Below are 12147 nucleotides of genomic sequence, written 5' to 3' on the forward strand. Positions count from 1 at the left end.
TTTCGGAGCATGATATAGCCTATTTGAAATAGAGTCCACGCTGCCAATCATATTTATAGAAGGTGTGGGAGTGTCCCATTTGCTTTGACTCCATGCCTGTTGCCTGGAAACTGAGACGGATGCTTTGCACCTCAATCGCTGGCAGGGTTTCAGGAGGCTCTAAGCAGTGAGGGCAGCAAATGAGCCAAGATGGACTGCAGTTCCCACAATGCTGTGCAGGATTATGAAATAGTTTATCACAGAGTATACAGTATACCCTTACTGTAGTATCTAACGCAAAAACATGTTTCCTTTAAAGAATGAAACATAATTTGATACGACATTGCGACTAGACTGTTATATGAGGAGAAGTGAAACATCAACACATTTCAAGCATCACGACGCAGGACACACAGACGGCTAATGTCCTATAGAGCGCAGCAACCGGTTGTCATCCAGATTAAATCACATGCTCTGCTATGACTCAGGGGAGTCTGACACTGAAAGAGTTAAAAGTGGGAGGATGCAGGATGGCTTGAAGTCAGGACAGAGTGTGCAAAAAGAGGAGAACATAATGCAGTGCAGAAGACCCGAACGAGGATTTTCCTCCAAAGATGCTGGACATATTAGAGCAAGGTCATAGCTTGAACGTTGTCTGCATCCTCCTCCTCTGCAGCATGTCATATTTTTATATCTAAGTGCCTCGGCAGCTGCAATAATATTGAGCTCATCTGCGGAGTACAGCAGGACTGAATTAAATTTGGGAGGAGTGAGTGTGGATCTTCTTTGAGTACGCTACTGAGGGGGGACACGCTGGGACTCAGTGTGATCCTAAACGTGAACTGTGAACTGAAGCAGTAAAATGAATTTAAACAGCAGTCAGACTCTGACAATCAGTGGACAAGATGTGGTCAAGAACGGGAGCCAGCACTCCTGGGAAGATGCTAAGACAATTTTGAAGCCCTCAACACCTTCAAAGAAACCTGTGAGTATCTGTATAGAGATCCCCATGTCTAATATAGTTTCTGCTACAGAAGAAAAAGGATTGTTATATGAAATATAATAAGGTCATGATGAAGTCAGACACTGTGTTGGGCTTAATAATTTTACACTATCCACAATTTATTGTAACGGATGAAGGTAAAGAGACTCTTTTAATTCCATATAGTAAAAAGTGTAAAATTGGTTTCAATTGTTAATGGATTATTTAAAGGTTCTAGCTCATTGAAAAATAAAATTAAATAAAGATGAAGCGGTGTGAAACAGGAGAAGATAATTCATTGTGCCATGTTCTAAATGACCAAGCTGTAGAGGTTATGTTTCAGATCAGGTGGGTAGATAAATACAGTTAGTGACCTGAATGTGACATGCTAAAGCAATGCACACCTGTAGGCACAGACAAACATCTGCCTCTCAATAAAGTATTTTAAAAAAACCCGGAAATTTCTGTAATTCAGTTAAAAAAATTTAACTCATTATGTATCTTTGTTACACGCAAAATAAATATTCCAGCATTCAATTTAGCTACTTTGGCTACTAGTTTTTCATAGAAATATTAGCTCAGTCCATGTACTGTACAGTCTATGCACTCTATGCTTGCAAAGGGGCCTTTTTTTAATGAACTATTACATCAACGTGGCCTAGCATGGAGGCAATCACAACTCCTGGGTAAAGTGATACAATGATTATTTAATGAATTTTTTTGGTAGGGTGGGCAGGTGTTATGTCACGCTGGAAAATGAAATCAGTATCACCATATGGCCTGTCAAAAAATAATTTTGTTGGCATCTCTTTTTTTAACCACAGTTTTTCCTTCCACTAAACCTTGAATTGATATGCTTGGATAAAGCACTCTGTTAACACACAGCTTGTTTAGCATGGTCCTTTGTGATTTAATCTTCCCTGTAGAAACTGTCAGAGACTGTCTGCTGGATTACTGTCAATTCAGCATTCTTTGTCATAGCTGTGTATAATTTCTGTGTTAGAAATGTTTTTATTGGTTTTATGTAAAATGTTATTTTTTAAGAAAAAAATATTTGGTTTTTATTATCTGTAAGCCATAATCATCAAAATTAACATAAATAAAGTTTTACTTTTCAAATTAAAGTACAGAAATATATGAGGTTACTCATCATGGTAAATGTAAACTAATGATAGACACATGTCCAAAAAAAAACCCTAAAATTGATGTCTCCTACATTTGTTGTAATTTATCTTTCGTGCAGCAAAATTATTAAAGATGCAATTGAGAACAGTTTAAAATTATCATGAATATATGCTAAAATGTAATCAAATAAAGGTTACAGTGGTCAATCAGTCGTTCAAAGAGTTAACAGATTTTAGCCTCTGGTATGTGAAGCTGTTTTATCAGGAGTGGAAAGCATTTCATATCACACCCACTTTATTGCAGTCACTCGCTTTACCTTTGTTCAGTCTGTTCTTCTTTTCAGAGAATAGTAGTGTATAGATTTACTTGATTAAGTAAAAAGATCAGCTCCAGTTTAAAATGACATGTCTTATACCTGCGATCCTCCAGCCCAAGCCAGAGAACTCTATCACCATCGCAGTGTCGTCCAGAGTCCTCTTCAACATGGAGAAGGAGCAGCAGATCTTCGAGCAGCAGGGCATGGAGGAGTACATCAAGTATCAGGTGGCGCATGAAACAGAGCCTTTCAGCCCCGGACCTGCCTTCTCCTTTGTCAAGGTCAGAGGGTTTTGTTTGAGAACGTTGAATAAAAACTCATTTTAAAGGCTAATGTTTTGTGTGTTATTGTTGTGCTCATGGAGGTGGTAGATCAGACGTGTATCCTCAATCTCAATCCCGTCATCATTGCAGTGGATTAGTATTATCCTTTATTTAAACACACATCCTGGTTGGATTTGTTCCCAGGCTCTGGAGGCAGTCAACACTCAGCTGAGGGACCTTTACACTGAGAGTGAGGAGCTCTTTGACGTTGTGCTCATCACTAACAACCACGCTTATGTCGGTCTAAGACTCATCAATACCATCAACCACCACCGTAAGTTGCTGATACATTGAGCATTTCTAGGATGTGGCTGTTTTCTTACATTTTACTCAATCTTTTTTACCCAAAACCTACAAGGCAACTTGATGCCCCCCCCAACCCTCTTTCAAGAGCCACCACACAGGCCTCAGAGAACTGTATGCAAGCATATTAATGGAAAGTTCAGTGAAAGGAAAATATAGGGTGTTTCAATTTGCTGACCATTCATTTCCTTGACATGCTGCAATGAAGCCGTAATTATGGCCCAAAGAGCCAAAACCAAGAATTAAGTGCTTCTACTATCAGGTAAAAAATCAATTAGAACTCTTTTTACTGGTATAATGTGTTAATGATTTCTAATTTTTGTAGAAAACAGACTTTTATGTTCTATTAGCTAAATAAAATGCTCACAAAATAGCAGTCAGTGTGTAATAATTGCATGAGTTTCGCTTTTTAAATGAATAAGTAAAATCAACAGGTTAACAATATTCTAAGTGGTTGAGATAAAATTGTAATGTAGAGCATTTAGTTTTAGCCATATTTAAAAAATATTTTATTGTATCTTTCTGACCTGTTCTCAAAAGAAGGCTGCCTTTCATCACTACTGAGTTGTTTACTCTTACATTGATTGTGGGCAGCACGTTTTAATTATTTGTCTACTTATTTTTGTTAATCTGAGGTCAGTAAATCGGGATAAATGCTAGTTAGAAAAAAATTGGGCTTTTTTAATGACTAATATTGAGAAGAAAATGTTTTTTCAGCACTGATACGTTGAAATGAGATATAAATGGATGAAGTTAAAAACAATCAGGTGTGAGAAATAGAACTGAATGTAGGTCTAGATTTCTGAAAAGCAAAAACTGAAAAAGTCTCATGTCGTGTCCTTTTATACATCCCTCCAGCCATTATCCTGCCTGCTGGTAAATCTAATATTTATAAAGACTCCCTTTATCCTGCTAAGTGCGTTTGTTCAAGTAAGCAGAACCCTCCATCTTGTTGCTAAATCAGCTGTTATCAAAACAATTGAAAGCAGCTTCAGTTTTAACAGGAAGATATCTTTAAAAAGCAAACAGCCCTATTTCCAAAAGTATTCAGAGATTTCTTCACTTGATTCCTAAAGTTCTAAAGAAATGCTTTGAAAAAACCCTCCATAGATCTTACACATCTCTTTATGTAGAGTCTTCATTAAAGTACCGTAATTTAAAATCGACCAACAATAACGTTACCTACTGACTGCTCTTAGGTTCTGCCTGCATCAGTGAGAGTAGAGTCAAAAATAAAACACAACAGCAAACATGAAACCACAGATGTCTATGAAGAGATTGAAGGTAAATTGGGATTTTATTTGGTAGACTAGACAGGTGAGAATTGATTGAGGAAAAACTTGGAAACAGATCTGTGACTGAGATTAAACAGCGTCAGTCTGACAGGTTAACTCTTCTTCATAGAAACATATTGTTTTCATTTTAATCTGAGGGTATAAAAATGTCTACATAGATGGGCATCATTTGCCTAAATTGCTTTTTATGATCGGCTCTGGCCCTCTTTTTAGAGAGTCTCTGGAATCATCTGATGTGTAAAAGGTGGAGTGCTGGGTGGGCCGGCTTCAGGAGCTGGGCCTTTCAGTTTAGCTTCCGCAGAAATTAAATATAGTAAATTAAGTCCAGTCATGGTGTCTAAGTATCCGCTGCTGACTTTATAAGATGAGTTCAGATATAGAAATAAACTATGGAGCAGCTAATGCTGTACCATTAAGTTCCTTTTTAAATCTTTGATTGTTCACAGAATCTTCCACGTTCCCATGTTGGTGTGCATGTGGTGGTGTTTTTCTCCTGGGTGAACTGGGAATGGCTGTAGTTGGGATATTAGCCATGGTTCACACACCACAATGCAACCCAAAGTAATAAACCATGCAATTTTAGTGGGTAATTTAATGTTATGTTTTTACAATTTCTTGTTGTAAATGCAGTATTAAACTAGAGTTTTAGTTGTGGTGCAAACCTTTGTTGCTTCAGATGAAATGCCATCACTCCAGTAATAAACAATACTTGCTGCTCTATAGTAAGCGTGGTACAAAAAAACTTCAAATGGAAAGAACATCATCCAGCCTTTATTTCGGAGTCATTTACTTCATTATGTGTCATTTTTTTTTCTCCAGGTAGTTCAGGATTTGTGATCACTCAAATTTTATATTTTTTAAGTTTTGGTTTTTCTGGCAGTTATATATTGCACCAATTTTCCATTGATTGTGGACCTGATCCCTGTTTGGCGAAACTCAACTCTTACAAAAAAAAAGAAAGATATTAACCCCTGATCAAATCAAAGTAATAATCTGAGACTTGCTATAGGCAAATACAATGCTATTTCTTTGCACATGACAATAAATGTCTTGAATCTTGGATATGCAGAAAATAACTTAAAATCATCAGTTGTCAAAGTGGTTACAAATCATCGCCAACGCAGGTATAACTCGACACATGGTTGGTACGAGGTTTCCTTTAAGAGACCAGAGCCTCTTCTTTGATTTTGTTCACTTTTAACTTTTTTTTAGTTTTTCAACATTTCTTTCTTTAAGCAACTAACACATCAACTGCCCACCAAATTCATCCAAAATGTCTCATGTTTTTGGCTCCTCTGGATTTCCATATTTTACAGCTCACTTTACCTAATTTATTTATTTATTCGGCTTTCTATTAATTTCTCACAGAATAAATGCCTATTTTTATTTCTAATGGCATAAATATTACATTTGATCAATTTTCAACGTAATAAGAAGCAGCCTTTAGCAGTTTTGTGGATGGTAAATTAAATGTTAGAAGATAACTATTGAAAAATATTCAAATATTTAATAAATAATCGTTAAATTTTCATTTGATAATTTAGGCCTAGGGACAAACAGTACAGGTCGGAAATCTTAATGTAAGGGTTAGAGGAGCACCAAATGTTGTGGATTTGATGGGAAAATGTTTATTTCAGTTGTGACGAGATTTGAGACTTGATTTGGACTTAAACAAAATACTCTATGGCCTGTAAGCTACTGATGCCAACAACTTCATGTTCTCCTACAGATGATGCACTTGGCCCTGTCAGTATTTGGAGGTTTCTTCCTATTTAAGGGGAGATTTAATTTCCACTGTTGCTACATGCATGCTTGGTATGAGGGAATGCTGCAACGGCACAATGCAAGTGACTATCTAGTGTCGCTACATGGTGCAAGTCACGGACTTAATGCAATCTGCTGGGTTTCCTTAGATAGAAAACTAACCAATTTGTATGATAAACTGAATCTGACTGCACTGTTTGATCGTTAGGATTAAATGCAATGTATGTACCCGACTTGGAATGTGCATGATTTGATTGAATTGACTTTGTAAAGTGCCTTGAGACGACATGTGTTGTGATTTGGCGCTATATAAATAAAATTTATTAAAATGATTGCCTGCTATGAATGATGTTGCCATTCAGCCATCCGGGAATATCACAGTTTTCCCGGCGCTTGAGAAAACAGGACGACTTGCAAGTCAGAATCTGCAGGTTGTTCAAGTTTGCACAAGCATCATGCAACCAAAAAATCCCCAAAGAAGTTATATTTATTTCCATTACAAAAACGTAAATATCCCTTCACAGTAAAGTTGCTAAGGTAACACTTATGTATTTGTGTGTACATTGTATTCCTGTACAATGCTTTTGGTGCCATTCCTGCTGTGGTGTGCTAAATTTCCTGGACAGCAACTTCCACTGTTTATGCAGGGAGCAACGAGAATAGTGTCTGTTTCTGAAGGGCTGGTAGAAGTGGCAACTGTCTTACCTCAACATCAGAATGCCACAGGATAGTCTACATTTTACAAAATTTAAGAAGTGATCAAAAATAAAACTAAATACTTTTCAAAGATGGCTGTGTCAGTTTTGACCTGCAAGGCCATTCGAGGAACTGAGAAGAGCAGACATAAATTATGTATAATACAGGATGTGTTGAGCATTTTTTATGCCTGTTTGGTTCCTTTGCACCGTTTCTATGTGTTCAGATTTGTGCACATTTATTGTTTTCTGAACTTATTGTTTTTCCTCCCTTACAGAGTTGTTCATCGAGCGCTTCTGTATGACTGGAGGAAACAGTCCCATAGGTTATTTAAAGGCCTACAACACTAACCTTTACTTGTCTTCTGACCCAGTCAAAGTTCATGAGGCTCTGGAGGAGGGTAGGCACAAACATAAATATGGCATTAATCACTGAGAGAATAAATTCAAAAGTTCAAATATAACATTTGACGTATATAATTTTGAGTTATGTGTGTGTGAAATGTGTTGTGAACCAGGTATAGCAGCAGCCACCATGTTTACCCCGGAGAAGATGACGGAAGTGTCGGAGACTCAGCTTCGCGTCGCTTTTGATGGTGACGCTGTGCTCTTCTCAGATGAATCGGAGCAGATTTATAAGGCTCACGGACTGGACAAATTTTTTGAGCACGAGAAGGCGCATGAGAACAAGCCTCTGGACCATGTAAAGTACACAAAACGGGGCACTTATCCTTGTTATAAACCTGTTTTAGTACTCGTCGTACTCGTGCTTGTCGTCTTCTGCTTCATCCGGGGCAGCAGACTCAGTAGAGACACCCAGACTTCCCTCTCCCCAGACACCTCCTCCAGCTCCTCCGGGGGGAGTCCAAGGCTTTCCCAGGCCAGCCGAGAGACATAGTCCCTTCAGTGTGCCCTGGGCCTCCTCCCGGTGGGACGTGCCTGGAACATCTCCCGAGGGAGCTCGTCCAGGAGGAATCCGGTATAGATGCCCGAGCCACCTCAACTGGCTCCTCTCGGTGTGGAGGAGCAGCGGCTCTACTTTGAACTCCTCCCGGATGGCTGAGCTCCTCACCCTATCTCTAAGGGAGTGCCAGGTCCACCCTATGGAGGAAGCTCATTTCAGCTGCTTGCATCCGGGATCTCATTCTTTCGGTCGTGACCCAAAGTTTATGGCCATAGGTGAGGGTAGGAACGTAGACCAACTGGTAAATCGGGAGCTTCGCTTTTCGGCTCAGCTCTCTCTTCACCACAACGGATTGGCACAGCGTTTGCATTACTGCGGCAGCCGCACCGATCCGTCTGTTGATCTCCTGCTCCATTCTTTCCCCACTCGTGAACACGAGCCCGAGATATTTGAATTCCTCCACTTGAGAGGACAAGCCACCTTTTTCCATTTGAGAACCATGGCCTCAGACTTGGAGGGGCTGATCTTCATCCCATCTACTTCACACTAGGCTGCAAACCACCCCAGTGCATGCTGTAGGTCTTGGCTAGATGGGGCCAGCAGGATCATTTCATCTGCAAAAAGAAGAGACGAAATCCACTGGTCCCCAAACCAGACCCCCTCCGGCCCTTGGCTGCGTCTAGAAATCCTGTCCATAAAAGTTATGAACAGGACCGGTGACAAAGGGCAGCCCTGCCGGAGTCCAACATGCACCAGGAACAGGTCCGACTTAGTGCCGGCAATGCGGACCAAACTCCTGCTCCGCTTGTACAGGGACCGGATGGCCCCTAATAAAGGGCCCCCGAATCCATAATCCTGGAGCACCCCCCACAGGGCACCACGCAGGACACAGTTGAATGCCTTCTCCAGGTCCACAAAACACATGTGGACCTGTTGGGCAAACTCCCATGAACCCTCAAAAACCACACAGCTCCTCTTGAAGCAGAGGTTCGACTATCGGCCGGACTGTCCTCTCCAATACCCTGGCATAGGCCTTACCAAGGAGGCTGAGGAATGTGATCCCCCTATAGCTGGAACAAACCCTCCGGTCACCCTTCTTATGAAGGGTGACCACCACTCCAGTCTGCTAGTCCAGAGGCACTGTCCCCGACCACCACGCAATGTTTAAGAGGCGTGTCAGCCATGACTGCCCCACAAAATCCAGAGACTTGAGGTAGTCATGGCAGATCTTATCCACCCCCAAAGCCCTGGAGCTTTTTAACCACCTCGGTGACTTCAGCTTGTGTGATGAAAGAGTCCAACCCTGAGTCCCCAGCCTCTGCTTCCATCAGGGTATGCATGACGGCAGAGGAGATACTCGAAGTACTCCTTCCACCGCCCGATAATGTCCCCAGTCGAGGTCAGCAGCCTCCCACTCCCACTGTAAACAGTGTTGGCAAAGCACTGCTTCTCCCTCCTGAGGTGGCGGACGTTTTGTCAGAACCGCTTCAAGGCCAACCAGTAGTACTTCTCCATGGCCTCACCGAACTCCTCCCAGGCCTGAGTTTTTGCCACTGCCACAGCCCGGGCTGCAGCACGCTTGGCCTCATGGTACCCGTCAGCTGCTTCAACCACAGCCAATAGGACTCCTTCTTCAGCTTGACAGAATCCCTTACTGCCGGTGTCCACCACTGGGTTCGGTGATTGCCACCACGACAGGCCCCGCAGACCTTACGGCCGCAGCTACGGGCAGCAGCATCGACAACAGACGCGGAGAACATGGTCCACTTGGACTCTATGTCTCCAACCTCCCCCAGAATCTGGTCAAAGCTCTCCCGGAGGTGGGAGTTGAATACATCCCTGGCCGAGGGCTCCGCCAGACGTTCCCAGCAGACTCTCACTTTACGCTTGGGCCTGCCAAGTGGACAGCTCAGCCCCTCTCTTCACCCGAGTGTCCAAAACATGCGGCCAAAGTCAAACAAAGTCGATCATCGACCTCCTGCCTAGGGTGTCCTGGTGCCAAGTGCACTGATGAACACCCTCATGCTTGAACATGGTGTTCATTATAGACAATCCGTGACTAGCACAGAAGTCCAATAATGAAACACCACTCGGATTCAGATCGGGGAGGCCATTCCTGACCTGAAGGCGCAGGGATGCAACCCTCTCATCCACCGGGGTAAACTCCAACACGGGGGGGCCACAAGCAAATCCACCCCAGCTTATACTGTAAAGCCAATAAGCTGCTACTCCTGCATCTTTTTCCTAGTCTTTCTTCATCCTTATTTCTATAAATATTAAGCCAGGTCAACTCTTTGACAATGTCACACATGCATTTTTGATCCGAACAGCAGCCTGAAGAAGTTACAACTTCTGTCAGTCACGCAACCATTCTATACGCAATTTGGAGGTGTGTGTACCTTTCCTACGAGGGGAGCTCTATTCCACTTGGAGAATTAATTGACCAATCAACCTCTTGTTTGCAAGGGGACTGAGAATGTTGTGGTTTTTTTTAAAGAAATTGTTAATTCAAGCAAAGATCCGTTTTGGTCTAACCAGAGCAATGACAGGACCCCAAGAAGTTTTGTGCATGCTCAAAAGAGCTCTAGAATTGTCTAGCTCCATCATGTTTGCTTTCTTGTATTCTTCTCACAGGGACCCCTGAAAGGCTTCCTGGAAGTTTTAGGAAAGCTCCAGAAGAAGTTTTATGCCAAGGGCCAGCGCATGGACTGCCCCATCAGGACCTACCTGGTGACCGCTCGCAGCGCAGCCAGTTCCGGGGCCAGAGCCCTAAAAACTTTGCGGTCGTGGGGTCTAGAGATTGACGAGGCTCTGTTTCTTGCTGGTGCACCTAAGGGTCCAATCTTGGAGAAGATAAGGCCGCATATCTTCTTTGATGACCAGATGTTTCATGTGGAGGGGGCAGCAGAAATGGGAACAGTGGCATGCCATGTGCCCTATGGGATTGCTCAAAGGGTCCCGGAGGGGAAAGGAATAAAAGACAAAGAGATTTCTTCCATTAAGTAGCAGACTTTTAAGTAACATTGCACTTTCAGATATTTATCATTACATTAACCAAAAAATATTTATAATAATAATTTTACCAGCACTTTAGAGTATACAAATGTTTATCATTATATGTTTTAAATGTAGGGGCTGCACGGTGGCACAGTTGGTAGCACTGTTACCTTGCAGCAAGAAGGTCCTGGGTTCAACTCCCAGCGGGAGTTTGCATGTTCTCCCCGTGCATGCGTAGGTTCTCACCGTTTACTCCGGCTTCCTCCCACAGTCCAAAGACATGCCTGTTAGATTAATTGGTCTCTCTAAATTGCCCTTAGGTGTGTGAATGAGTGTGCATGGTTGTTTGTGTGTTGCCCTGCGATGGACTGGTGACCTGTCCCACCTCCCGCCCATAGACTGCTGGATTCCCTGTGACCCACTATGGTATATGGTATGTATGTCGTAAAGCAAAATTTAGCCATTTGACTACAGCTCAGAAGTTTTAGACACACTTTCTCATTTAAGGGTTTTCTTTATGTTTATGACTATTTACATTGTACGTAGATTCTCACTGAAGGCGTCAAAACAGTGAATGAACACACATGGAACTATGTAGTAAAAGAACTTTAAATATGTTTTTTATTTTAGATTCCTTGAAGTAGTCGCCCTTTGCTGTGATGACTGAAATATTAACCTCTGGTCGTCTCTCACTGAACCTCTGGGAAGTTTTTCAATACTCCTGAAAACCATTTCAGGTGACCACCTCATGGAGCTCATGGAGAGAACACCAAGAGAGCAAAGCAGTAATCAGAGCAAAGGGTGGTTATTTTGAAGAATCTAAATAATAAAAATGTTTAGAGTTATTTAGACTTTTTGTTTGCTATATAATTCGATGTGTGTTCATTCACAGTTTTGTTGCCCTTGGTGAAAATCTACAATGTAAATATTCAATAATAAATAAGGAAACCCATTAAGTGAGAAAGTGTATCTAAAACTTTTGACCAGTAGTGTATTTGTAATTATTTTGTCAAATTGTGGCAAAGAAGTGAAAATGATTTAGTAAATTTTCTTTATATTAATTACTAAGACATTATGAAAGTTTACTAGTATTGCTGAAAGGAGAAAATAGACTATGGGATTTGACATTTATAGGATCAAAACCTGCCTGGAAATAATCATTTAAGGTTTATTAACTTATTAAGTATTTATGAACACATACAACACAACAAATATTTTATTAAAAAAAATTATTTACAACTGGAAATGTGCCTGAAATACAACAATTATGTATTTCTTCTGGATTAATATATTTTCACTGACATCTCTGAACAATATGCACCCCTTCCAAAAGAAATTTAATAAAAATAAAATAAATAAAAAATGTATTTGGACATTAAATGCATTTGGACATAGTAGGACATAAAGATCTAGCAATTCCAATGAGTATTTATTTAGAAATGTCAAAAAGAAAGATGTGAATAT

General features: G+C 41.1%; 1 protein-coding gene across 1 annotated transcript; it reads left to right on the plus strand.

Moving 5' to 3' along the window:
- Positions 1–459: 459 nt before the first annotated feature.
- On the plus strand, positions 460–10923 carry LOC124855595 (cytosolic 5'-nucleotidase 1A-like). Its single transcript, XM_047345565.1, has 6 exons — positions 460–964; positions 2516–2683; positions 2870–2999; positions 7061–7183; positions 7301–7485; positions 10321–10923. The coding sequence occupies exons 1-6, from the start codon at positions 842–844 to the stop codon at positions 10690–10692; spliced, it is 1101 nt and encodes a 366-aa protein (XP_047201521.1). The 5' UTR covers positions 460–841; the 3' UTR covers positions 10693–10923.
- Positions 10924–12147: the final 1224 nt, after the last annotated feature.

This window comes from Girardinichthys multiradiatus, chromosome 19 (assembly GCF_021462225.1).
Source record: "Girardinichthys multiradiatus isolate DD_20200921_A chromosome 19, DD_fGirMul_XY1, whole genome shotgun sequence".
NCBI lineage: Eukaryota > Metazoa > Chordata > Actinopteri > Cyprinodontiformes > Goodeidae > Girardinichthys > Girardinichthys multiradiatus.